Source organism: Amphibalanus amphitrite, unplaced genomic scaffold, assembly GCF_019059575.1.
Source record: "Amphibalanus amphitrite isolate SeventyFive unplaced genomic scaffold, NRLGWU_Aamphi_draft 000397F_arrow, whole genome shotgun sequence".
NCBI classification, from domain to species: Eukaryota; Metazoa; Arthropoda; class Thecostraca; order Balanomorpha; family Balanidae; genus Amphibalanus; species Amphibalanus amphitrite.
The window spans coordinates 114116-141128 of NW_024881891.1; the positions used below are offsets into that span (position 1 = coordinate 114116).

Consider the following 27013-nt stretch of genomic DNA (forward strand, 5'->3'; position numbering starts at 1 on the left):
AAACCTGTCAGGGGCACCTACGGCCTTGTAGGGGCGCCACAGGCCCGCCAGGGGCACCACAGGCCTGCCAGGAAGCAGGGGCACCACAGGTCTAGCAAATATACACAACAGGCCTGTCAGGGGCACAACGGCCTGTTGGGCCCATGAGCACCCCTAGGGGCAGGGGCACCACAGTCCTTCCAGGGGCACCGCAGGCCTGTGAGGGGCACCAGCGGCCTAGCAGGGGCACCAGTCAACACAGGCCTGCCAGGGGCACCACAGACCTGCCAGGGGCACCAGAGGCCTGCCAGGAGCACCACCGACCTCGCAGGGGTAACTTGGGCCTGTCAGGGCCCAGGGGCACCACAGGCCTGTCGAGAGGCACTTCAGACTTTTCAGGGGCACCATAGTCCTCTCCGGGCGCAGGGGTAGCAGGGGCACCAGAGGCCTGCCAGGGGCACTACAGGCCTAGCAAGGACACCACTGGTCTATCAGGGGCACCACGAGCCTGTCATAGCCAGGCATCTCAGGCTTGTCAAGGCCCAGGGGCACCACAGGTCTGTGAGGGGCACCAGCGACCTAGCAGGGGCACCAGTCAACACAGGTCTGCCAGGGGCGCCACAGACCTGCCAGGGGCACCAGAGGTCTGCCAGGGGCACCACCGGCCTCGCAGGGGCACCTTGGGCCTGTCAGGGGCACCACGGGCCTGCCGAGGGGCACTTCAGACTTTTCAGGGGCACGAGTCCTCTCCGGGCGCAGGGGTACCAGCGGCCTAGCAAGGGCACCAGAGGCCTGCCAGGGGCACAAGCGGCCTAGCAAGGGCACCAGAGGCCTGCCAGGGGCACCACAGACCTAACAAGGGCACCACGGGCCTGTCAGGGGCACCTCAGGCTTGTCAGGGCCCAGGGACACCACAGTCCTTCCAAGGGCACCACAAGCCTGTCAGGGGCACCAGAGGCCTGCCAGGGGCACCACAGGCCTAGCAAGGGGGGCACCACTGGCCTGTCAGGGGCACCTCAGGCTTGTCAGGGCCCAGGGGCACCACAGTCCTTCCAGGGGCATTACAAGCCTGTCAGGGGCACCAGAGGCCTAGCAAGGGCACCACAGGCCTGCCATGGACACCACAGGCCTGCCAGGGGCACCACCGGCCTTGCAGGGGCGCCTCAGGCCTGTCAGGGGCACCACGTGCCTGCCGGGGACACTTCAGGCTTGTCAGGGGCGTTACAGTTCTGTCAGGGCCCAGGGGCACCAGGCCCGTGGTGTCCCTGCTAGGCCTGTGGTGCCCCTGGCGGTCCTGTGGTGCCCCTGTCAGGACTGTGATACCCCTGATAGGCCGGTGGTGCCCCTGGCAGGTCTTTGGGCCCCCGGGCCTCAAGGGGGGGGGGGCCATGACCCATGTGACCCCCCCCCCCCCTTGGATCCGCCACTGGTTTGAACGTAGTAAAGTAATCTTGAGTCTGAACGCTTAAAGGTAGTGTGCCAGCTTTCCTGGACCGTATGGAGTTAATGGCCCAGATAAGGAGAACCGGATTTTTAGAACTTATCCATACCTTCAAAACTCATGGAAACGTCTTAAATTCTTCAAATTTTGAGTACCCCAGTGCGAAATTCGCCCCGACGGGTTGTCGGTCGTACCCCAACCACATTTCACACCACTATGAACAATAAATGCACACACTGAAATCGCTATTACCGATATGCTCATCCAATCAAGTTTCGATAAACCCGTTCATCATCAGCTCCTGCGGTTTCGAGCACGCCTGTTAGGTGGTGCGGTAGACCACGCCCAAAGCCAGGGCCCCGGTAACGTGAGGTAGCCGAGTCAGGGCAGCGTGCGCTGACCCAAGCCGGAGCCGCGCGTCCTCCCGGTGTCATGTGATAGCCCGGGGCTGCCCGCGGGGATGCGGTAGACCGCACCCAAATCTGCGGCCCCGGCTTGGGTCAGCGCACGCTGCCCCGACTCGGCTACCTCACGTTACCGGGGCCCTGGCTTTGGGCGCGGCTTCTGCTCATACTTTGTGGTGCGGTGGTGGTGCGTCGGGCTGCGCGCTCTGACTTCGGCCAAGAAAAATGCGTCAGCTGATCATTGTCATTTCTGCCACTTGCGTGTGGTGAAATGGGGTCATAACTTATAAGACGGCTTTTTCATATCAATTATTTTACATAAAATCATATTTCAAACCATAAATAATGTTCGACAGCCAAATAAAAGAAACAATGCCAATACGGGCTTACAGTTTAAGGCTCGACATTGTGTTGTCTACGATTAGACAGCTGATAACTCATTCCCGTACGTCGTATGGTCGTAACACTATAATGACCTTTGCTTATTGTCACAAGTGCGCCGCATTCGCGATTGTTGCCCGACGCCTGTTTGCAGGTGAGCCCACTACAGTTGTTATACATATCTAAAAACCGATAAACTTTTAGGCGAAAAAGGCACTATTCCAGGCCCATTTTTTGATTTTTTTGCGATATTAGGTAAAAACAGAAGCTTCTTATCCTAGGAAAAATAAAATGGGAAATCTTTCAAAGGTGGCACACTACCTTTAAAGGGACTATCCCACCTTCTAAAATGTTGTTAAAACCAGTTAAATTGTGCCCGACTTTATAGATTGGATGACCAGGAACACGGTTCTGGCATTTATTTTTCATTAAACATCTTAGGCTTCCCATATTCCAAACACAAACTTTCAAATATGTGACGTCACAGCCCAAAATTACCTCCTTCCCCAGGCCGCATTACTGTCATAAAGCTGATTCTTTTTACTCTGTAGGCACCACAACAAAGTTCAGACCAAGTTTTAAGCGATTTTTCAACGAACAAACCCATTTAAATCAGAATGACTAAACGAGGTGACGTTACACTAACGGTCGCTCCATGTTGAAGATAGGGCCTTGTACAAGGCCCATTTTCAAATGAAGGGAACGAATTTCTTCAACACCAAGAGGCCGCGGGGGTTGCAACCTAGATAGATAGTGGTTTCTGAACCTCGCCGCAAACTTGGCTATCTCAACTCAACCCCATGTTAAAGGTGGGATAGTCCCTTTAACCCTCGCCCATGTAGTTGGTGCAACCCCCCCCCCCCCCCCTGAGGTTTTTCGGAAATAGTGCAAAAACGGCGGCGCGCAGCGCCGCCAAATCTTGGGTACCTTATGGGGCAAACCTTGCGCATCTTTTGATAAAAAAATTGACCGGGTCATGTCAGGTCACGGAGTTATGACGTCACAAAGGGAACAGCCTCCGGCCGGATTTTCACAAACTGAGTGCCAACGCCCGAGGTTTCCTGCCGGTGGTACGGACATCGGTTGATGGATCGTGATGAAACTTCCCATGCATGTTGGGGCAAGTATTGGCTATTATATGGTATAAGAAACCTGACCGGGTCAGGTCAGGTCACGGAGCTATGACGTCACAAGAGGAACAGCGTCCGGTACTATTTTTGAAAAGCGCCCGAACCACTATTTTGCTAATTCTTGTCACCTCAATGGGAATATGCAGCAATATTAGCTTCTATAGGGAGCAAATGGACCTCCCAAATCCAAAAATACAATCAGATTTCAAAAATTTAAATTTTGATTTTTCGAATTTCTGCCGCCGACTGTGACCTTGCCGACTTCCGGCGCTCCCAACCCGCCATTTTTAGAGCTAGGGAAACGAAATGGATACCAAACGATAGAGAATTGATCAAGGAACACGATAGTGAAGGTTTCAAGTCGATATCTCCCACCGTTTTGCCGCAATCGCCGCCGAAAGTTGAAAAAGTCTATTTTTTCCGAAAATTTGACCTTTGACCGGTCAAAAATAGGTCAAATGTTGACCTAGGACCAAAAAATATACCACCAATCGCGAGATCTCGGCGAGAGCAATCCGTTGGTCTTTTCCGCTAAACTCTACGACGCTCCGTTTTCAAACGCCAAGGGGGGGGTCGCACCAACCCCCCCCCCCCTGCATGGGCGAAGGTGGCAGATCGCCGTTTACGGGCGAGGGTTAAAGAAAACTTCCTTTGTGAACAGAGTAAAAACAAGTGTAACTTGTAACTCTTGTCAGCAAACACAGTATCTCCTTGTAGAGCAAAGCTAAACTTTACCGATTACTCTCACTTCCTGAATATCTATCGCCAGTTTAACTGTATCTCGACATTTCAGCAGCAAGTTCCCATCACTACAGGTGGAAAAAAATAAGTCGTTAATTAAGGAATGCTCGCAAACAAGACTAAAGAATTAAAAAAAAATCGTTAAGCATGTAATTCTCTTGTATTTATTCTTCCTCATGACGCTATAAATAACGCATTCTTACGATGAAATCAGAATCTCCATAGTGCATGGACGTCCCAACAAAGGTCAGTAAGAGCAAACTGGGAATTCGGAACATAGATTCCACTCTCCTTCTTGTCGGGACTGACAGCTCTCTGTCAGTCTCCACAGAAATCACAAAAAAAAATAAACATTTTTATATTTCTAGACAAGATGGATATCCTCCGTCCGTGGGCATTACAGGTGCTTATCAAGGGCATAGACCGTAGGATAAAGGAATCAATCGTAACTTGCTTTGAACTTAGATAAACGTTCTCTGCTCCTGCTTACTTGTAAGTAGCTACGAACCAATATCGCCCCCTCTTCTAGAAGCATCTGTAAACAGCAATAAATGGATATACAAAAAAAGTACAAAAAGGTTAAAGGTTGACCCTGAAAATGACCTAGGTCAAATGCAATAAACCTCCCACAGCCTACCATCCTCAGACAAAGTCTCACTGCGACATTACACTTTATGGAATGAGGTGTTAACGGATGCTCTAAGACTGAGTCCAGACGAGAAATGCCGTGCAGTAAAGCTTCAATCGAGCAAAAGGAATGGGAGAAGATGACAGCAAATGGGCGGCACGGAACATTTGGAGTGGCGCGCCTGCCACTGAGCTCTGCCCATTTGTCAAAACTAGGCAGCCACGGGCACAATGACAGGAGACCCGGAGAAGGGTGAACGGAATGAGGACCATTCCGCCTAACCAATAGCCAACTACACTGCTGTTCTTTCCGCCATAATATCAGTCTTTATGAGTGTATGAATGAGTCCCTGGTGACTTGCTTGCGTCTCTCTCTCTCTCTCTCTCTCTCTCTCTCTCTCTCTCTCTCTCTCTCTCTCTCTCTCTCTCTCTCTCTCTCTCTCTCTCTCTCTCTCTCTCTCTCTCTCTCTCTCTCTCTCTCTCTCTCTCTCTCTCTCTCTCTCTCTCTCTCTCTCTCTCTCTCTCTCTATCTCTCTCTCTATCTCACTCTCTATCTCACTCTCTTCTCCCGGTAAGGAGAAAAAGCTCATACGAAAAGCTCATAAAAGGTCATACGAAAAGCTTTTCATCCGAAAAGCTCATATGAAACGTTAATTTAAGTATAAAATCGTAATGAAATTCAAACGGATCAAAGAACACTAAATGACATCAACTCAAACTAAATGCCAGCTACGTCTAAGCGCAGGTGTTAATGGGTGTGCAGTCTCCTGCAATTATAAATGCGCGTCGTATAATGATACTTGTTAATTAAAATCGTCCCCAATTGAGCCACACGACATCAAGCTTCAAGTGAATCCCGTCTACCATCATGCCGCCAACCCGCCGCGCGGACAATTGCGTCCCTATTGCTGAGCAGTACGAAGTAATTACCTCCGTGCTCACTGCTCGTGCTTAGCAATTGGCATGCTGCAGCAACAGTATCCCATGCCAAAGAATACCACCGAAAGTGGATAAGCTTGGGACAGGGGTGTCAGCCTTCCGGGCAGTGGGACAGGTGACATCCTACCTATAAGGGATAGATGACATCCCACCTATGTTGGGCAGACAACACCCCACTGTCCTGCCGTGGGACAGGTCACATGCCCTCAGTGGGTGGGACAGGTGACATCCCACCAATTTGCGACACTGCACATTTAAAACAATCGTCCTGCATCCGCCTGGGGACAGTGGACGCCCCCTCCCCCCCCCCCCCCCTCCTCTGTTCCAGGTGGGCGACTCTCAGCGTCTGCCAGCCGGAGGTTCGCAGCGATAGGAGCAGGACGGGGAAGTCCCCGGCAGACGGGCGCGGTGTCGTGAGACGCCGGCTGGTGTCGCTCCGACGGGAGTGTGCGGCACGTGACACGTCCGCACCCCGCTATCAGCGCGTCACCACCGCGACTGGCCGCCGCTTAGAGAGGGAACTCAGGTGGCAACATGGCGCTGCAGCCTTGCACCAAAGATCAGCAGTGCATAGGGTTAAATTTATGTGAAAAAAGGAGTGCTTATAGAGATTTGGTCTCAAGACATTAGAGCATGAGCAGACAATTTGCAGCTGCTTGCCATACGATGCGCTCTGTAGTGCATGCCGTTTTGACTTTTGTTCTAGGTGTCACTTGTCACCAATCACATTGCTCGTGCTTTCTATGGCAATAAATAATAATCATCTTAAAAAAACTTCAATCGCCTCTCATCCAAATCAACTGAAAGCATAGTTAACAATTCTGGCCAGAGCACACAGAGTGAGTTTTCGACGTCAGGGAGGGTATACGTCTAGGTGCGGCCCCTCCTCTCCATTGCTTAAGCTTTGCAAAAATAGATATCACTCGTGGGAAAGTGCACATAAAAAGATCGTTCACCCTCGAGGGCCGGAAGCGTTTTCACCTTCCCCCCCCCCCCACATCCTGGCGAATATCGGCGATAGCTCCCGAACGCTTAGGGATAAGAAATCGAAGCTTCAGTACCCTTCCCTCTCCCACCCGCCCCTATCAATTTGACGTCTTCTGGAGTAAAAGATTTGGACTTAGCCCCCTTGGTTACGTCAGAGTCGATTTTTATATACCCCTGCGGCCTGCACGGCAAACTTCGGCGTCACAGAAGTGAACATCAAATGGCTGCCAAAAATAGAGGCTTAGAGATAAAGACAAATTATGAGTAGGGCTATGTAGCGTTTGACCTAGAGAAAAATAGAAAAATATTTTAGTGATACAAAGTCAGAGGTCAAGTCAACGACACCGAGCTAGGGTTTTAGTTTTTCGCAAATAACTTCAACAAAAATGGTTCTAAAATTACTTCAGTGGCACCAACGCATTCCTATTGTCAATTTCCGTGTGGAATGATATACCTACATATACCGTTCATTTGGAAAAGGTCAAGTTTTATGTTGATCTCACGTGACCTCGAACGTGCGAATGACCTTTTGCTGACCTTGACACATAAAACTTAAAAGGTCGTATATGGTGGAATTGTAGCCGCTGACCGCGAATCTAGCAACCATTTTGCTCTATGTAAGCATTCATTTAGAGCCTCAGGACAGCAAGATTGCCTTAATTATTACGGCTGACTTGAATCAGTGAAATGGCATCTAGCAAGGATACTCTTCCGTCGCCTTGACCTTAGAGCAGCCGTGTATCGTAAGCTGAACCACAAATAGGGGCCTGGTAAGGTTGAAAACATTTCAAAATATCGCATATTTTAGTATACAGGATATACCAAAAAGTGCAGTTCAAGGTCAATTTTGAGCATGACCTTGACCTTGACTTTGAATGTAGAGCACATCATCGGAATCCTCAGCTTCTCTTCTTTCGTTTCACTGCCATTTTAGCCGGTTTTATGCATTCTGTCGTTCTCTAATTAACACTTATTTTGAATATTACTACACAAAACACATGTGCTGGATTTTGCCTTTGACCCTGACTTCTGACCTTGAAAATAAGCCTGAGGTCAAATTTTTAGGTGCTTTAGAATTTTCTCGTTAACACCTTTCGTTTGGTATGACAGTTAATTGTTTCCGTTTGGTATTCTTGAGAAAAAAATCAATGCCTAGCCTAGCCTCGTGTCTCCTATAGGTACGTACATAAAGCAGTTATACTCGTACATATTCCTCATATTCTGTCCCCGTGGTGGCCGTTTTGAAACTATCTGCAATTAAATATGTTTATTGCCGGCACCCATTTCATTTCAGTTGACAAGCTTTCCATTTTAATCCATTCTGCTTTTATTAAATCGGACATGTTCTGTGTTCAGTTGGCATGCGAATGCTGCAAACATTGCGTTTGCCTCGTAGGACCTCATATTTTAAATTACATTCCTCGCGTTGAAAACATCATTTTTTCACATGTTTTGCCACGACCCTCTGTTAAAAAATGCACTTAATTCTATGAAAGCGCCGACCAATAATCACCGGCAAGCCACAGCGTTTAGCGGTTGACAGTGGTCCTCAACGGATCGCGACCTAATACGCTAGCTGACAATGCAGCGGTTAGAAAGGGTCACAGATCACTATCAGTAGAAGTTGTCATAATACCATCTGACAGCGGTCCCCATTGGGCCGGAATGTGTAATAATAGCCGGCAGTAATCCACAGCGAACTACAGGTCATAGACCCGACCTTAGAGGACCACATGAAACAGTCATGGTCCATCCATGGAACAGCGTACCTCCGGACATTCACAATCGCCAGTAAATACTGCAACAGCATATCATCGTGCCAACCACCATCCGCCACCCCCGCTCCCTCCCGGGCATGTCCCTGGCCCATCGTCATATGCAGCTACCTTAGACCCGTGACACAGCTAGACGCGCAGGTAGCAGATGACGCTGGCGCTGCTGTCGGCGCAGCTGGCCACCTTCCACCCTCCATCGGCCCCCTCCATCAGGACGCACTCGTCGTCCCCGAAGGCAGGCTCGCCCGCGGCCCAGTTGGTGTACGTGACCGGGTCTCCCGAGGGCCACAGGAAGTCTGTGTTGTTGGAGAACCGCCACAGGCCGAGCCATACGCTGTCGGCGCCGCCGGAGAGCTCTTCGAGCTGAAACAAGGGGCGGGGCGTCAGTAGGGGACGGAACAGAGCCGCTGGAGAGCTCCTCGAGCAGAAGCAAAGACGGGGTGTTTGCAGAGGACGGGGCAGTCATGGGACACTCCTCTCGGTGCCATGGAGAAAGCTCATCGAGCTGTAATAGGGATAGGGGGTGTCATCACGGACACTCCTGGCTGGTGTTGGGGTGGTGCGGACGTGTGTCTTTGAAGGGAAAACATGTTTGCATTACCACAAAGGACCCGGCGGCCGGCAGTGCTATGTTACCCTGCTCACCGTCAGCTCATCCCTATAGCTGTAGATCTCGGGCAGCGTGGCGGCCGGCTCGAAGTCGCCGCAGAGCACCAGGGCGTCATCGGCCGTCATCGGCGGGAAGGTCTGTGTCAGCGACAGATGGCAGACGCCGGCGGCCGTTTCCACCCAGCCGGCGCCGCCGGGACACGCCGACAGCGCCGCCCTGGCGGTCAGCAGCAGAAACACGGTACTCAGACGGTGCATGGCTCAGGTCTGAGGAGCGGCGCAGCAGGGTATCCGGTTTTGATGTCTCTCCTTTTCCCACGGGCGGAGTCTGGGCCCAGGGGCGGACTCAGTATTGCATGGCTCCATGAAAGGAAGAGAACGATTGACACTTGTTTCAAGTGGCAGCCAGCCAGAAAGTAATGCGCACACCTATAAATGAGTAGGCTTTTGTTGTAGCCTAATTACGTGTAGATTCGATAGGTAATAATGGGATTTCAGTCCCTTCAACATTTTCTACACACGCCCCTGTCGAGCCCTTATCTCAGGTGCGGCCTCTCCGTGCGAGTCTGAGCAGCCTGAAAACGGCGCTCCGGCCGCTCGGTGCGCCACTCGTCCGCGATGGTCCGTCTGAGCTGCGCAGTTCTGCTGGTGGCCGCCAGGGCGGCGCTGTGCTGCCCCAACGAGAACTGGCTGGCGCTGGAGGACGGCTCGTGTTACCTGCCGCTGCCGCCCTCCATCCGCGACGCCACCGCCAACGACGGCATCGAGATGTGCCAGCAGCTGGAGCCGACGGCCAACTTTCCGCAGATCACCAGCGAGGAGCAGCAGGCCAAAGTAAGGAGATGGAGGCCAGGGCATGAGGTGCGAGAGAGTACGGCAGGAGATGGAGGCCAGGGTATGGAACAGGAGGGTGTGGCAGCCGGCAGGGAGATGAAGGCTAGGGTATAGGGCGTGAGGGTATGGTACGGAACAGGAGGCCAGGGTAAGGCACGGGAGGAAACCTAAGGTCATATGGTAAGGAACAGGAGGCTTTGTTAGAGAGTTGGAGACCATGGTAGTGAATGGGAGGACACGGTAAGGAACGGATGGCTATGGTACGGAACAGGTAGCTGCGCTCGCCATGATCGGGCACGAACTCCCGAGTTGAATTAGATCGGGATCGCTGACTGCACAGCAGCTGGCGTGTTCTGTCCTTGCCGCGTGTAACGGCTCTGGCTGTCCGTGTGACCGTTCGTGTGGCTGATCTGACTGTGCCCACGGCTGACTTAGCTCTCCCTAACGGCAGGTTCTGGAGCTGAACGGCGGCCACGAGATCTGGCTGGGTCTGCGCCGCTCCTCGACCAGCAGTCCGTGGGTGTGGCCGAACGGGGACGCGGACATCTACACCAACTGGGCGCCCGATCAGCCGCGCGACGGCGAGTACAACTGTGTCACCATGGCAACCAACGGCAAGTGGTTCAACAAGTACTGCGGCGACGACAACACCCTCTCGACGGTCATCTGCTACTGCCACGATGAATGAGAATTGAGATGACCCGTCAGCCGCGGATTGGCGCGCGCTGCGCCGAGAGACCGTCAGCTGATGTGGGGTGTCGTTAGCTGATGTAGGTGGGGAGTGGGGACAGTTGATGTGGGTGATGTCTCTTGATGTTATTTTAGCTGGTGGGAGGCGTGCGAATATGACGGCGATGAGGAGGTACCAAAGTAAACGTGACCATGTTCCAGACAGAGAATAGAAGCAGTGGAAGCATGTTTGCATGCTTCGTTAATAAATATGGATAATAACAGATAAATACATAATTGTAGATGCCAATAGATGTGTAGATCCCAAATAATTGTACAAATGGCATTTGCCTTGGACGTTGAGAACTGCAATTGGGTAAACGGACCGGGGCCGGGTGTAAATCATTTTTTTTATAAATTTTAGCTCGAATGTTTGAATGGACGGATTGACAGAGCCGGAGCCCACACGCCAGAGCTTGTTGCGTAGACCCCGACCCCTACCGTCCGATAGCGCAATTCCGGGTAACGGGAGAATTTAGATGCCAAAGTTTAACGTGCCCTTCAAAGCCGGACACGGCCTGTCCCACTCAACTGACTTCAACTGGCTGCGGCTGCTCCAACCAACCGCAGACCATCCCAGTCAGGAGTTTCAAATATCGAGCGCCGGAGCGTCTCGAACCCGGGCTCTCACTACCGGGAGTCCGATGCTCTACCAACTGAGCTACGGGACAGGCACTGAATGAATTCTGACGATAGTTAGGTACTAATTGCGCATTTGGATGCCGAATTTGGTGCGGGACAATATTTTGGACGATATTCGGTTTTTGTAAATATTAGTGACTAAGTAGTGACTTTTTCTCATTAACCACGTTGACTTTTGCTATCTTCTCAAGGCCTGAGAGAATCCAGCTTGCAGCCCCTCCCTCTCCCCACTTCCACAAACACACATCATTCCCGGGCAATGTCACACTCACAACAGCGCGCTATAGCCATCCGTACTTTAATTAGGTTGGGAGCAATTTTTCTGCTCTCGACGAAAAACGGTGTAAGCTAGGAGCGTCAAACTTCAGGTGACTCCTTGAATATGATATTTCATTGACTGTAATCAGGAAAAAAATGTTTTGCAGTCTTGCGCAGAAGTGTCTCCAAGACATTTCATATCCGGAACATATTTCGACAAGCTTCGACGCCTTCCCATGATCTTAACTCTTTTTATTTCTCATTGTGCCCAAACAAGTGCCATGTTTTTACTGTTACATGCATCAGCAATTCGACCAAAACCCTTACCTGATCGTAAACTATAGATTGGCGTTCATGTATAGGACGTTGAGTGAACCTATTCACAAGTTCAGTCATCCATTCCATACCGTTCCATTCGTCGTCGGTACATTTCGCGCTGCTGTGACAGCGGTACTCACCGTTCCCATTACTCCTGTTTGGACACAGTTGCGATGGTCGCTGGCTCCCTGCCGTGGGAGCGCACCTTTCACCTGTCACAGTTGTGTTTGTGTTGTATGAAGCGCAGTGCACCCGACCCGACTGGAGACAAATGGGAACACTCGTGGCTCTCAGAACAGAAAGGGTACGCAAGTACCAATTCCTATATTTATCGTGTGAAGAGGCGTACGGTCATACAATAGATCGATCCATCATTAAACTGAAATGAAGGTACTTATCTAAGCACTTTGTAACGATCATCGATCAATATTGTCATTATATTTCTAAAGTAGACCAAAAACACTTACGCAATACAATGTCTTCAACTGTTACAGGATAATCTAAGAGAGGTGCTGTAACCTCGGAGTTAATTCGGTCATCTATGAACGGGTTAGGTCTCCATATTTCATGCATTTGTCATTGGTGTTTCATAAAGAGCTGCCTTCCGCCAACACTTTATTACCTAGTTCAGGGGAAGGAACAGTCCAATGAGAATTTACCTCTTTTTATTGGATAAAATATTTTTCACAGCGTCAGCGGTAAGCATTTCTATGTACCTATCTCCATTCAGCTATCCTACCAATGCAAACTCATAACACATTTAAAGTAAGTCTTGTCACGCAGCGAAGCTCATGAGCGGTGCCCATTAATATTCGCTGGCGTATCGACACCGCTCAATTGATGGTCGCCGTCCCTCATCAGTGAATGGTGCTCACACTTGTGCGCCGCAGCGCCGCACCGCGGGGCGTCTGGGGCCGCGCTGTCGTCGACCGTAGTCACTCGCCATCACCGTGCACTGGGCGGGACAGGCGCCCCAGGGGAGGGGGGAGGGGCAGGGAGGGCGACTGGAGACCGACGCTCGGCTGACACTTCCCCAGTCCTCCGGCGTCCGTGGGGCTGTCGGGTCGCACCTCTCCACAAGTCCGATGGAGCGGATCGGCAGTCTGCTCTCGGTAGGTCAGCGGTGGTCCGTGGAGCCGTTTGAAGAGGACAGTGGCCCTCCGACGGACCGGCGACCGCTCCGGCTGGCCGCCCTGCACGATCCACCGTACTTCATCGCTAACAGACTGGCCAATGACACCTTCAGCTACAGCGGGTATCTGAAAGATCTGTGGGAGATTATTGCACGCGAGCTGGACCTCCCCTATGAGATCATCCCGCTGTTCGGCGGTGGGTACGGCAGTGTGGACCCGAATGGTACCTGGACCGGCATGGTGGGTGAACTGGCCTATGGACGCGCCGACCTCGCGCTCACGGGTATCATCCACCGGCGCGACCGGGCCACAGTGGTGGATTACATTGACACCGTGGCCGTCTCACAGGACCGACCGACGTTCTACGTGCGCCGGGACGCGGCGGCGGCGCCGCGACTGTCGCTGGCCGTGTTCGACGCCCTGCTGCGGCCGCTGCACGCGCACATCTGGTGGCTCCTGCTCGCCTCACTGCTGGTGACGTCACTCGTTATCCGCGCCACTGTGCGCTTCAACCACGCCGGCAGCGAGACGCGGCGCACGGCACGAGAGATGAGCTGGGCCTGGTGCCTGCTGCTCAGCTTCATGACGCTGGTCAACCAGGGCTGGGCGAGGACGCCCGACTCGCTGGCGGCGAGAGTCGCCACGCTGGCCGGGTGGATCCTGGGCATGCTCGTCTACTACACGTACACGGCCAACCTGATCTCGCATCTGACCGTCACCACTGTGGGCCGGCCCATCAGCAGTCTGAGGGAGTTCATGGAGCAGCCCGGGTGGACGTTCGCCATGGAGCCCGGGTACGGCATCCTCAACACGTGGAAGACGAGCAGTGACCCTTACGAGCGCGCCCTGTACGCCCGCACCGTCACCGGGGAGGGCTTCCTCGAACTTGAAGTCGGCGGGGAGGTGATGCGCCGCACCACGGAGCCCAAGATGATGACCTACATCGACATCGACAGGCTGCTGAAATTCATCGGCTCAGAGGGGTGCCAGATGGTGTCGCTTCTTGCCAACCTTCCACCGAAAACCAACAATTACATGATCATAGCCAAAGGAAGACGGCAGTTGCGGGAAGATATTAATCACCTCATGGAGCACCTGAATCAAGCGGGCATCATTTCCAAACTTCAGAATACCTGGCTCAGCTCGGAAAGAAGCCGATGTGAATATTCTCATACATCTAGATCACTATCCGTTGGGGATCTAATGGCAATACTGATAATTGTTCCCATGGCAGTAGTCTTAGTGGCCGTCATATTTGTGCTTGAGTGGATTTGTTCACGAACGGGATTCGAATATCATCCTCAGATGACGAAAGATATGAAACGTCTATTTGAGCAAAGGATAAGAAGAAAGAATTTCTGGAAGAAAAGAAATCGGAGATGGGTTTCAACCAAAAGAATGCCTGATTAGAAAGCACCTGAACTGCAATGCAATTTTACAACTATGGCTCGCAACATGCGGTCACTCACATGAGTTACAGTGATACTTTCTAAGCGAGGCATTGAGAGAAGAGAGGGAGAGAAAAATAGACGCATAGAGTAGGAAAGCAATTAAATGCATTGGCAGCCAGGCATCGTCCTTTAGATGCGTCGCTAAAGGTAGATAGAAATTAAATCAGTTGGTTAACTGGTTTGCCTATATGTATATATTTGAGCGTAAGGAGCTGCACTGATCTGTCGACTGTTGAGTGATGCATGTCAATTGTCATATGTTCTATACAATATTGTATATTATCTCACTATATCCCTATATCTATTCACTTGCCAGAAAGTACCGATATAAAAAGATAAATCATTGAGCGTGGTAGTAGGCAGAGGAGTGATGGAGCAGTAAAAAACGAGTTGTCATAATCATTGACGAAATAAAGTGTTCGGGGAAAACAGCTTCGTTTTTATAAATAGGTTTAACCCTCGCCCGCACATGGGGGGGGGGGATGGTTGCCACCCCCCAGGTAGTCTTTCTGCTCTGCACTCAACATTTTTATAGCTAGGAGGCTGATTTTTGGTATAGCTGCTCCTCTATCCTTTCTTGATGTTCACTGAAAATTTCAAGTTTCTGTGCTCTTTGGTTTCGGAGATATGACCTTATTTTTCAGGTCATGTCATGACCCAAATGGCCAATTCTCAACATCTTGCGTTGGCTATGGGCCTTGTGAGCTTTTGACACCTTGATTTCGGCCTTTTTTGCCAGTCTTACCTCCCACCTACCATGGAACATGTTGTTCGACGATGTACAGATGTCAAGGTCAGGGTCAAGGTCAACCTAGGTCATCTAAGATAATTGCGTTTTAGGCAAGCGGAATTTATTTTTGTGAATTTTTTTGACTGCATTTTTGGTAAAAGCTTCTCAGATCATGATTTCATGTAATATGGACACATAAGCAATCGGTGCACACATCAGTATACATACAGACACACACAGACATACAAACACATATAATTGACCTTGACCTAACTTGACCTGAAATGACCTCAGCAGCAAAAACCTGGTCGGGTAGTGTGACAAAGAGGTTCTAGCTGGCTTGGCACCAGAAAACGGCATCGTCATCGGTATATGATAAGCAGCGCACTTGATATCCAACGGTGACCCAGAACAGCAACATTTTTTAGTTTGACCTGACCTGGAAGGTCAATGACTGACCTGAGAAGGTAAAACTGGGTATCATTGGATTCGTCTCTTCCCAAAGAATCTTTTTGGTCTTTACCGCTAAGCTCTATCTCCAACAGGAACGAAATGGCGTGGGGGGTTGCAACCCCCCCCCCCCCCCCATGTGCGTTCTAGCCCTCGCCCTGGCAGGGCATTTTTCATAACACGGCCTGGCAGGGGGGGGGGTCGATGCGACCCCCCCCCCCTCGCGATTGGCTCCTATGGCACCTAGAAACACCAAATTTGGTAGGTAGGTGGGCCCCCTGGAGTTCTCGCCCCTGTGCAAATTTGGTTGCTCTAGGTCAATATTTAGGGGGGTTTTGGGGGGTATAAATGTAAAAATTTCGCTAAAAACAGGTCAAAAGTTTTTCGCTTATAACTTTTGATCTAATTAAGATAGAGCAAAAAGAAAAGCACCAGTGAACTCAGCACGTCCAGGCGCGTCGAATGATATACTTTTTAGCTTGCTAAAGTGTACTTAAAGTTTTTCTTAAATTTTAAGTAAACTTAAATTAATAAATTAAGTTAAAGTTAACCAAATTGCATCATATCGCATATCATTCGATTCGGCTGATCACCAGGAACACAATGATACCATTTTCTAAGCTCTAGCGTCATTATGTGCCAAGTTATTAGCAAAAACGTCATTTGACCTCAGTTGACCTCGTTTGACCTGACCCATGGATAAGTACACCAAACAAAGAAGCACCAAGTGACCTGCTGTTAAGTACTGTGGTTTCAAAGCACAAAAGTGATAGAACAAAGCGGATATCTCCAGTATTTTCCGAATTTAGTATTTTCCCATAGGCTTAACATTACGACGTAGTGACCTCTAACTGACCTCAGGTCAGTGACCTCAAAAAACCCGAACTATATGTTATACAACTCGGTGAACTCAGCACATCCTGAAAGTTTGAAGGAAATCAGTGCGAAACTGTGAGTTGGACAGGTGCAAAAAGAAAATTGAAATTTAACCATGACCTTGTACCGGTTTTTCTGACCTGGTGACCTGACCCAAGGTCATCCGGACCTGAAATTTTCAGGTCATATGTAAAAAGGTTGCCCCATAGGCTGTGCCAAATTTGGCGGCGCTGCGCGCCGCCGTTTTTACGCTATCTTTGAAAAACCTTAGGGGGGGTCGCATCGACCCCCCCTGCCAGGGCGAGGGCTAGGATGGGAAAATGGCATGTGTGGGCGAGGGTTAATAGGTAAAATGCTTAAAAGAACTAAATCAAGATTCAACTATGAAATTATCGGTGGCCTATGAACAATATAATCGGTGGCCTCGATGTTGATAAAATAAGGGTTCTCTCGAAAGGTTTTCTAGGGTTTTCAAACACCTTTTGAATTTTTACAATCGGCCTATTCAAAGATAGAAGGAGGGGGCTCCCCCTAGTCAACCGGATAATGGAACATACCCCAGTCGTGAGCGGGCTATCTCGCTGTTGCTTATCGTTATGCTAGCTTGTATGCCTACAGTCGGTTACAGGCTGATCAATAAGACTTTATCAAAGGTACGGGAGATAGGGGGCTCGCGGGGGCTGAGCCTTCGAGCCCCAGCTCGAGACATCCAAACCTACCAACACCCCAATCTACCAAACCCTTTCGAAATGAAAATCAGATCATGAATCCGGGGATGAAACTCATTCGGCCGACGGCGATCCGCGTTGGTGTCGTGCGGTGTGAATAGGCTGTGCCGCTTAGCACCCGGGTCAAGCGGCACAGTCTACCGGTACCAGGCGGCGGCTGCCAGTGCTGAGGCAAAGGTAGCCGTTGGATAGAGTCCCTATCGATCTTATGTAAGCGACTGAACCTCTGTATGCGGCATACGAGCTCATACCCAAGTGCTACGCCGTATCGGAACGTTAGCGATTAGCGACGCTTGCAAAACACATTCCATTAGGATGAATGGTGCTGGTGAATTTCTATGCCGGCTACGGCAGCAGTGCTCCCATGGATAGCCCACTACTGACGGAAGATAAGTGGATTTACTTTCACTTCAGCTTTACCTGTGCCGTTCTCGTGTTTCGGGTCGACCCTGGTAAGTCTCCATCCATTGTTTTCCCGACTGTCTTTGTTCTAACTCATTGTTCTACCTGAATGTCGAGTCTCGAGCCTCTGTTTGATCCATACGTTTGCGTGATCAACGCTACATGTTCACTCTTCCTTTTTACTTTGGCTTTTGTTGGTGTTGTTGGTTTTGTCTCGTCTTTAACCCTCGCCCGCACATGCCATTTTCCCATCCTAGAACGCACATGGGGGGGGGGGTGGTTGCCACCCCCCCCCCCCGCGCCATTTCGTTCCTGTTGGAGATAGAGCTTAGCAGTAAAGACCAAAAAGATTCTTTGGGAAGAGACGAATCCAATGATACCCAGTTTTACCTTCTCAGGTCAGTCATTGACCTTCCAGATCAGGTCAAACTAAAAATGTTGCTGTTTTGGGTCACCGTTGGATATCAAGTGCGCTGCTTATCAAATACCGATGACGATGCTGTTTTCTGGTGCCAAGCCAGCTAGAACCTCTTTGTCACACTATCCGACCAGAATTTTGCTGCTGAGGTCATTTCAGGTCAAGTTAGGTCAAGGTCAATTATATGTGTTTGTATGTCTGTGTTTGTCTGTGTGTATACTGATGTGTGCACCGATTGTTTTTGGGTCCATATCACATGAAATCATGATCTGAGAAGCTTTTACCAAAAATGCAGTCAAAAAACTTCACAAAAAGTAAATTCAGCTTGCCTAAAACGCAATTATCTTAGATGACCTAGGTTGACCTTGACCCTGACCTTGACCCCTGTACGTCGTCGAACAGCATGTTCCATGATAGGTGGGAGGTAAGACTGGCAAAAAAGGCCGAAATCAGGGTGTCAAAAGCTCACAAGGCCCATGGCAAACGCAAGATGTTGAGAATTGGCCATTTGGGTCATGACATGACCTGAAAAACAAGGTCATATCTCCGAAACCAAAAATCACAGAAACTTGAAATTTTCAGTGGACATCAAGAAAGGATAGACGAGCAGCTATACGAAAAATCAGCCATCTAGCTCTAAAAATGTTGAGTGCAGAGCAGAAAGACTGCCTGGGGGGTGGCAACCCCCCCCCCCCCATGTGCGGGCGAGGGTTAATGCAGCAAAGAGGTGAAGTGAATATAAAATGCGCATACACAACTGTTGAGTATGTCATAGAGAAAATGAACCGGAATGGAGCTGAAGTAAATCAACCAACAACGACTGAAGTATTACAACCGGCATCACAAGTCTATCCCGAAGCTAGACATTCCACACATCCTGATCCCACTCACATGAACACAACTACGACCGCTCCCACCAGCAGAACCGAGGCAGCGCGCAGAGCGTCCGGCGCCGCTCCCGTCTGGTCGTGGTGGTGCAGCGTCGTGAGAATGATCCTCTCCTCCCGTGGCACCGCCATCGGCGACAGCTTCCGCATCAGCTTCCGCGCCGCGTCCCGCAGCGTGATGTTGAGCGGCTCGTACTGGAGGCCGCTCTTGAACTGGGAGAACACCAGCTTCACGCACGTCTCGGAGCTGACCAGTCGGTACGTGTAGCGGTGGTTGACGGCCTTGAAGGCGGGCATCTGGCACACCGTGCAGAGCACCTTCATCAGGTGCACCGTCATCGCCTTTCCGTCGTCGGGGTCGGGCGCGATGTCGAGCCGCACCCCGGACACCTGGAGGCCCGAGTAGACGCCCGACCGGACGGCCGCCTCCAGCAGGGAGACCAGTCGACGTCCCAGCACGGAGACGATCACCAGACGGTCGTCGAGCGGCAACGCCACACGCAGATCCTCCTCGTACACCAGTCCCGCCGAGATGCTCGACTGCACCACCCAGCCCTGGAAGATGACCGTGCCGGCGCGCGTCCACGCCAGAATGTCGTTGCCCTTGTACTCGGGCTGGATGGAGGCCTCCAGCATGGCGTCGGCGATCAGGGTGCCGAGCGCACACTCAGAGTCGCGACAGTGCCCCCCGCCCTCCAGCATGTAGAGGGAGCGCGCCACCAGACCGCCGAGCAGCTCGCTCTGGTTGGGTCGCAGGCGCGCCATGACCGCCTCGGCCGCGGCGTCCTTGTCACCTGTCAGCAGGCGCGGGTTGTCGCCGTCCCACTCGCTGATGCCGCCGCCGGGAGCCACCTTGATCCGCAGGTAGCCGGCGTAGTGGAGCATGTTGTGCGAGGCGACTGCCAGCAGCGGCTTGCCGCCACCAGGCCGTTCCAGTGTGGCCGGGTGCGGTCCGTGAACCACCTCTCCGTGTGGAGAGGGACCGTTGTAGAAGAGGTGGCCTGCGTTACCGGTCACCACCAGGTCAATGTCCGTGAGCTCGCTGGCGATGATGGACATCTTGTCGCTAGACACCATCCAGCTGCAGTAGATGAGACCGATGATGAGACGGGCGCCTTGGCTGCGCAGGCGTTTGGCCTCCTCCTGTACCTGGCTCAGTGGTTTGGATTGAATACCCGCCGGCGGTTCGTCAACTATGAGCTCCACAGTGTTCGGCGCTAGGTAGCTGACGATACCGACTTTGACCCTGCCGACGGTGAGCATCATGCTGGCGTTGCACGGCGGCGCGCCGGCACTGGTGTTGACTTGCGGCACGAGGCCACCGGTGCACACGAACGGGACGCCTACGAGCGCTATGTAGCGCCGCAGCGCCTCTAAGCCGCCGAGCAGCTCTGGCCTCCCGAGTGCCATCACGTCGTAGCCGACCAGACTCACCAGGTCGGTGAGCAGCTCCGGAGCGGACGGGTTGTCCAGCAGCGCCGTGTTGAACTGGCCGCCGGCGTCCACCACGAGCACGGCGTCGGCGCGCGCGCGCTCCTCGCGCACCACCTGCACCAGTCGCGGCATGCCGCCGTAACAGTAGGCGCCCGCGCGGCACGCCTTCGGAGAGGCGCCCGACTCGTCAAAGTGGGACTGAGTGTCGCTGGTGTGAATCAGGGTTACCCAGTCGCCGCCGTCCTCCGAGTAGACTTGTGGCAGCAGCGTGACGAGCACACAAACCAACAACAGATGGCGACTTCTGGAGAGCATTGCAACTACAGTCGTAACCAAACGTAGCGTACTGTTTGACTATGTTACGCAACTACTAAACTGAAAAGCTTGAGCCAATGAGTTTCAAGGGGCAACCAAAAGTGCACTGAAATGTGTTTCGTGTTTTGAGAACAAATGCCTCATACGGTTAAAGTAAGACAAAATACGGGCTTGAAGTGCATTTTGCTTGCTTCAGGAGCTCTAAAGACGTCCTCTCCAGTTCCAAGCCTCACATATATTGCAAATATATTGACTTGTGGGAATCACTCGGACACGTACATTTTAAATGTATTTCACGTGCCTTGGTTTAAGTGTTGTCCACATCTAACTATGCAAGGGAAAATGTATGTACCTGCTTGATCATCGAACGTTCCAAATAACAACAACACACAACACGGATCAAGCATTTTCATCTTCATGGAACAATGAAGTGGGGCAAAAATCATTTGCTTGCCTAAAAACGGTTCACCGGGTCACCGCTTTCCAAGCCACGGTAATCCAAATGATTTTCTTTGGCTGCGTGTTAGATTGAGTTTAAACTGGCACCGTCGCTACGGTCAAGGCGACGCGTCGCCTTGACCAAATCGTAACACCTCGATGTGTGCACAGGCATTAGCGTTTTATCCCCCCCCCCCCACCCGTCCCACAGCTCGGTTTCTTTAGGCTATACATATATCGGGTGGCGAAAGGTGGCAAATGCTTACGACAATGCTGAAGTTATTTCGTTGGCTAGAACAGGTGGCAGCTAGGACGTCCTTAAAGGGCATTTCCCCAAGCTGGACAATTTTTTTCATTTTTGACGAAAAACCTGGTAGGCAGGCACTTTTCACTGAAACGTAGAGCATGGGCCCTGGGAGCATAAGTTGTTTCGCAAATCATCGCATTATCATGCTATCAACACACAGAGAAATATTGAGCGATGTCAAGTTCAATATACTCGTAAATAGTTCAATTAGCTTCCAAGTTCTGCTTCACTTAGTAAAATATCTTTAGTTTAAGTATTTTCGTGATAAATAAGCAAGGTATCCGTCGCACAACGCCATAATAAGTAAAGGCATCAAGAATAAGTTTGTTTTTATACGACGTATATTGGTTATCTAACAAACATCGGCAGTTTTATTACACCACACAAGCATCTTTACGCAAAACAGGATAATGTAACAGCATAACAGATGTTCAAATACCTAACTGATATATTTCCATGCAAAGCAAGTGTATCCATACGTGAATGAGTGTTGTGTCGCACTGGTAATTGCGGTACACATCCAGAGCACCGTTCGTTTACGTCAATCCAGTGTAAATTTAGCGAAATTTTGAGCTATATGCTGACGGCGGCGGCGCCATTTTCGCAATCTGTCAGTTGTGCGCCGGGGACCGCGGGGGCCGGCGGGGGAGTGTTGACGTGTTGTGGCTGCAGTGCGCAGAGTGGGTTTGCCCATTCTTGTGCGATCAGTGAGATAAAACAGTGCTGTGGTGTTTATCTAGTTCGATGATAAGCTGAGTAATGAGTGACTAAGTGAATAATAAGTGAAATACTGCATTGTGGTCATTGTCCGATAACTGCAATCAAGACCGAGTCTGAAATCTGAAGCGGAGCGACATTGGAGGAGCTGCTGGAAATTATCCAGCTTTGTATTCTTAACAATAAACGACAAACAAACAAACGTGTTTGCAGCATGGGGTAGGCATTGAGCATCACAATGTTTCGTTGCATTTAGCTAGGCTCGCGGCTGGCGACAACGTCCCGCCGCGTGTCGCTTGCGTTACAAATTTTGCGGGCCCAACATTAGCTTTACCAGAAAAATCGTTATAATAACCGTCATATTTGTGTAAATTTACCGTCATGAATTTGTGTACGATTACCACGCGAGTGTTCCTTTTGGTACTTTTTACCAAAAACACATATTTGTGCGTAAATGTAACGCGAGATCCGCGGTAAAGTTACACTGAAAGCGGTTCTCCTACACAATAGTGAAGCACTCCGAAGCTAGCAAAACACACATATAAGTGTTCTTTTACCCAGAAAACAGAGTAATTTTACACCAAAAAAAATGTTCCTTTTGGTACTTTCAATTACACCGTTTTTCCGCTCAATATTTCTGTGTGTGAATAACTGTATTTAATCTCGACAAATATGCATGGTTCCATTCTAAATATACCGTTACCTAGCTATGTTTATTTACTTGATCATTTATTTATGCAGTTATTCATTTTTATCCCGCACCGTAGACAGTGTTTCCAATTGCTCCACGTGTAAAGAGAGAAAATTATCAGCCTGTCGATTAACTGGTTTGTTTAACGTCTAGACCTTGGTATATAGGGCCTTGGTCTAGACGATTAACAAACTGTTAAACGACTAGTAGACATTTCGTCTAGTCTGAAATCTGTCGTATTTTTATATAAAATGTATTTTTAACCTTAAAGCGCCCGAAAGATATCGGTGGTACGGGATGAAATTATTAAACCACTCGTAGGTAGAAAATATTTTAAACGTCTCGCCTATCGGCTCGACGTTTAAAACATTTGTTATACCTCCTCGCGGTTTAATATATATTATATTGTTTATCCATATTTTCATTCGCATATTGAGCATTCGCATATTGAGTTACCGCCGTAGGCCAACAATTACAAAGGGAACATCTGAAATGAAAACGCAATATATTTGGATACTGGTTTTAATAGTAACAGAAGTCGCCTAGACGGGTAACATGAACAAAAACAAAGTCAAATCAATTCAAAAAACGACCATATCTATCGAACAAGTAAAAGCAAATAAAAACATGTAACAAATTTTGAATTATCTGAACTCTCATTCACGTGACCATTTCTCGGTGATATTTCCAGAGTTGAAAACGTTTTGAAAACCGTTCAATGACATATTCAGTTTATGTTCGATCCTTCGTACGGTATTTCAATTCGATGGGAAGCTCGATCGTTTCCGTTCGTTTTCGTCGTTTTTCGTTCGGAATTTCGTAAGCTCAGCTTCTCAAACGTTGTAAGTTGTAATGCTATTATGCTGTGCTAGCAGCGCTAACAGTAGGCATTCATTTATTTATTACTGAATGAAATTTATGGGATTTATATACTGTGACAGCCATGGGCATTGTTAAGATCATCACCTTCATGCAAATTATGCGGATCACGCTGATAAGAAATAATAAAAGAATGCGTGTTACACTATATATTATTAAACCGCAAGTAGGTAGAACAAATCTTTTAAACGTCGAGCCGATATGCGAGACGTTTAACCCGGCACCGCCTGGGCTATTTCCGTACCCACATCAGCCTGGGGGGTCGGATCCGACCCCCCCCCCTGTTATCTCGAGAACCAATGGTCGTATCGAGCCCCGCGAGGCGGCGTTCGAAAGGTCTCTACGAGACCTTCCCAAAGCACTCTTAAGATTTTAAGATTGAGGTCAACTTTCGGGTCAAGGTCAGGTCAAAGGTCAAATTCAGGGGTTTTGCATGATTAGGCTTAAGGACAGCGGAATCGATAGCTGCTGCTCGAAACTCACCACAAATGACCTCAAAGACCTAGTGAAGGTACCATGTGCGTATAGGGGTCATACTAAGTACGGGTCAAGGTCAGGTCAGGCCACGAAAGGTCACGGTTTTCACTTTCTGCTACATGGGCGTGCGACACATGTTTTATGGCTTATTTTTGACGCCAAATCCGATGGTAATGGTTATATGTGACCCCAAGTCACTGTGCTGGTGATAAGTGTGCATTGAAAGCATAAAAAATCGTTTATACCATACATAACTAAACGAGGGCTAAGAAAAAAAGTCAATTTTTCAACTTTTTATTTTTGACATAAAAATGCACTTTTCTAGACCAGCTTTGTCCCAGGAATCTAGTGGTGCCATTTGTTTTCACATGCGATGTTCAGAAGTGCCTCTAATTCGCGAAAATGCTGATGACGTCACCATGCCCTATGCATGTTGGAGCTATTTTTTACAATTTGGGGGTCAAAAATCAAGATAGAAAGTTGAAATTTGGGACATCTAATGTTCTAATAGAGCTCTATAACATATATTCCGGTTTTTTGGAAATTCTCAAAATTTTGGATTTTATTAGCTGTTTTCCAAAAAATATAGTTTTTTGAATTTTTTAGGGGTGAAAAACGCATTTTATGGAAAATCCGAGATAGCCATTTTAAAGAACTCGTTGAGCTGCGTCTTTTCATGTCCTTAATTTGCAATTTGCTTAAAACCTCGATTTTTGGCGATTTTTTAAACATTTACCATTTTTTGACTGAAAACGCCATGTAGTTACATCTTTAAAATCGATATATCTCAGAAATTTTTGAAAAATTTTTCTTAAAAATTGCACAGGAGACGTCAAATTGATGGGGGAGAAGGTATGCGAAGTTTCAAGTTGATAGCGCAAGCGGTTCATGAGTTATTCAAGAAAAACGGAGGGGGGGTCGGATCCGACCCCCCCCCCCAGGCGGTCGCGGGTTAAAAGACTTGTCTACCTACGAGCGGTTTAATAATTTTATCCCGTACCGCCGATATCTCCTGGGCGCTTAAAGGTAAAAATATTATTTTCCTTTTATATAAAAATACGACACATACTAGACTAAATGTCTACTAGACGTGTAACAGTTTGTTAATCGTCTAGACGTTTAACATATCAGTTAAACGACATCGGATAATTTTCTCTCTTTGCACGTGAAGCAATTGTAAATACTGTCTACGGTGCGGAATAGCAGCTTGTGAATCGTCTAGACGTTTAAAAATCAGTTAACCCGCGCCGTGCTGGTGGCCTGAACTTTCCGCCGAGTGCTGGGGGGGGGGGGCGTTTTCACGCCCCCCAGTCTAACTCGGCTCCTGGGCCACGTAGCGACACGCGGTAAGCGGCAATCGAAAGAGCGTCAAAAATAAGGACGAAAACACTTCGGTCATTTTTTGGGTCAGGTCAAAGGTCAGGTCACCAGAGGTCACCAAAGGTAAAATGTTGACTATTTCAACATTTTGGAAACTGCCAACGGCTATCTCGGGAACCGATAGAGCTACAGCGCCGCGGAAAAGCGCATTCGATAGCCCTTTTACAGACCTTTCTGAGTAATGTTCTCAGATTTGACCTCAGGTCAACGGTTTAGCCTCCAGAGGGCAAAAACTCCAAAAATAGCCGTTTTTACGAAAAACGTTTTTTCGTCAATAACTTTTGACTCATAAGCGCCATGACATTACTTTTGCCAGCATCGTGTTCCTCTCGTCGAGACGCGTCGAATGAACTATTTGTTGACCTTGAAAGGTCATTTTGAAAATTTGACCTCACGTCAAGGTCATGACCTGACCGAAAAGGGTCATGTTGCATATCAGTCGATCCGTATCGTCGAGCTGAACACATCTGACGTGTTTTCACCGCTCTAGCACGTCTCTATCAAAAGTTATAGCCAAAAAACTGCTGGCGACCGTTCATGACCTGAGATGACCTCAGGGGCACACAGAGGGGTCACAGGTGCATTTTTCCTATTCAGTGTGTCATGTTTACCTATGAACCGATGTTTGAGAGCGTTTTGAACGATATTCGTCCAAAAGAGGCGCATTTCAATTTTCTCCCATTGACTTATAATGGAGAGGTCGCAAAATTGACCTGACCTTAGGTCACAGATATCAAAAATCCGAGATATACATTTTATACATACTGTTACTCATATCAATCGCTGAAAGTTTCAAAGTGATCGTTCAGTCGGTGTAGCTATAGCGAGCCTTTGAACTTTTTCTGAGGTAAGGTCACTTGACGTGACCTGGTGACCTGACCTTGAACGGCCTAGGTCTGAAATTTTCACAACATGTGCGGAAATGATGTAGGAACACGTGTACCAAAAACGGCGGCGCTGCGCGCCGCCGTTTTTGAGATATTCGCGAAAAACCTGAGGGGGGGCGTAAAAACGCCCCCCCAGCACGGCGCGGGTTAAACGACATCTGATGATTTTCTCTATTTGCACGTGAATCAATTGTAAACACTGTCTACGGTGCGGGATAATAATAGACGTGGTAATAAAAGAGACACGGCCGCAGCCCGATAAGAGACAGCCATTTAATTGCATAATGGCATTGCATCACGCACTCAGCAGGGATCATTCAAAGCACACATTTTACTTCCGATTGTCGACCCTAACCCTTCGCATCTGTGCGGAGAACTAGCATAAATAATCATTTCTGTGGAACTCAAATGGCTCAACTCATTTTAACCGACGGGGCCGCCGTCCGATCCTCACCTCAGAGATGAAGTATGTCGGATTTCTTTATTAGTTTCCCGAAAGTCCCTCGCATCCATGACCTTTGCCCCGCTATAAACCGTTGACTGATCACTCCACTGGAGGCTGGCCCGATACTCGACTGGCGACAGTCAGTGAACTCTGCCCACCGGCGGACTTTGGTCC

General features: G+C 49.5%; 3 protein-coding genes across 3 annotated transcripts; 1 reads left to right on the forward strand and 2 right to left on the reverse strand.

The window, feature by feature from the left end:
* Positions 1-7879: 7879 nt before the first annotated feature.
* Positions 7880-26971, reverse strand: LOC122390462 (macrophage mannose receptor 1-like). Its single transcript, XM_043383411.1, has 3 exons — positions 26849-26971; positions 9050-9230; positions 7880-8767 (listed from the first exon to the last, which is right to left on the reverse strand). Exons 1-3 carry the CDS (start codon positions 26905-26907, stop codon positions 8534-8536), a joined length of 474 nt encoding a protein of 157 aa, XP_043239346.1. The 5' UTR covers positions 26908-26971; the 3' UTR covers positions 7880-8533.
* On the forward strand, positions 9558-10826 carry LOC122390463 (pulmonary surfactant-associated protein D-like). The gene is made up of 2 exons (XM_043383412.1): positions 9558-9847; positions 10299-10826. Exons 1-2 carry the CDS (start codon positions 9632-9634, stop codon positions 10533-10535), a joined length of 453 nt encoding a protein of 150 aa, XP_043239347.1. The 5' UTR covers positions 9558-9631; the 3' UTR covers positions 10536-10826.
* Positions 18785-20863, reverse strand: LOC122390461 (snake venom 5'-nucleotidase-like). Its single transcript, XM_043383410.1, has one exon. The coding sequence runs from the start codon at positions 20616-20618 to the stop codon at positions 18870-18872; it is 1749 nt and encodes a 582-aa protein (XP_043239345.1). The 5' UTR covers positions 20619-20863; the 3' UTR covers positions 18785-18869.
* Positions 26972-27013: the final 42 nt, after the last annotated feature.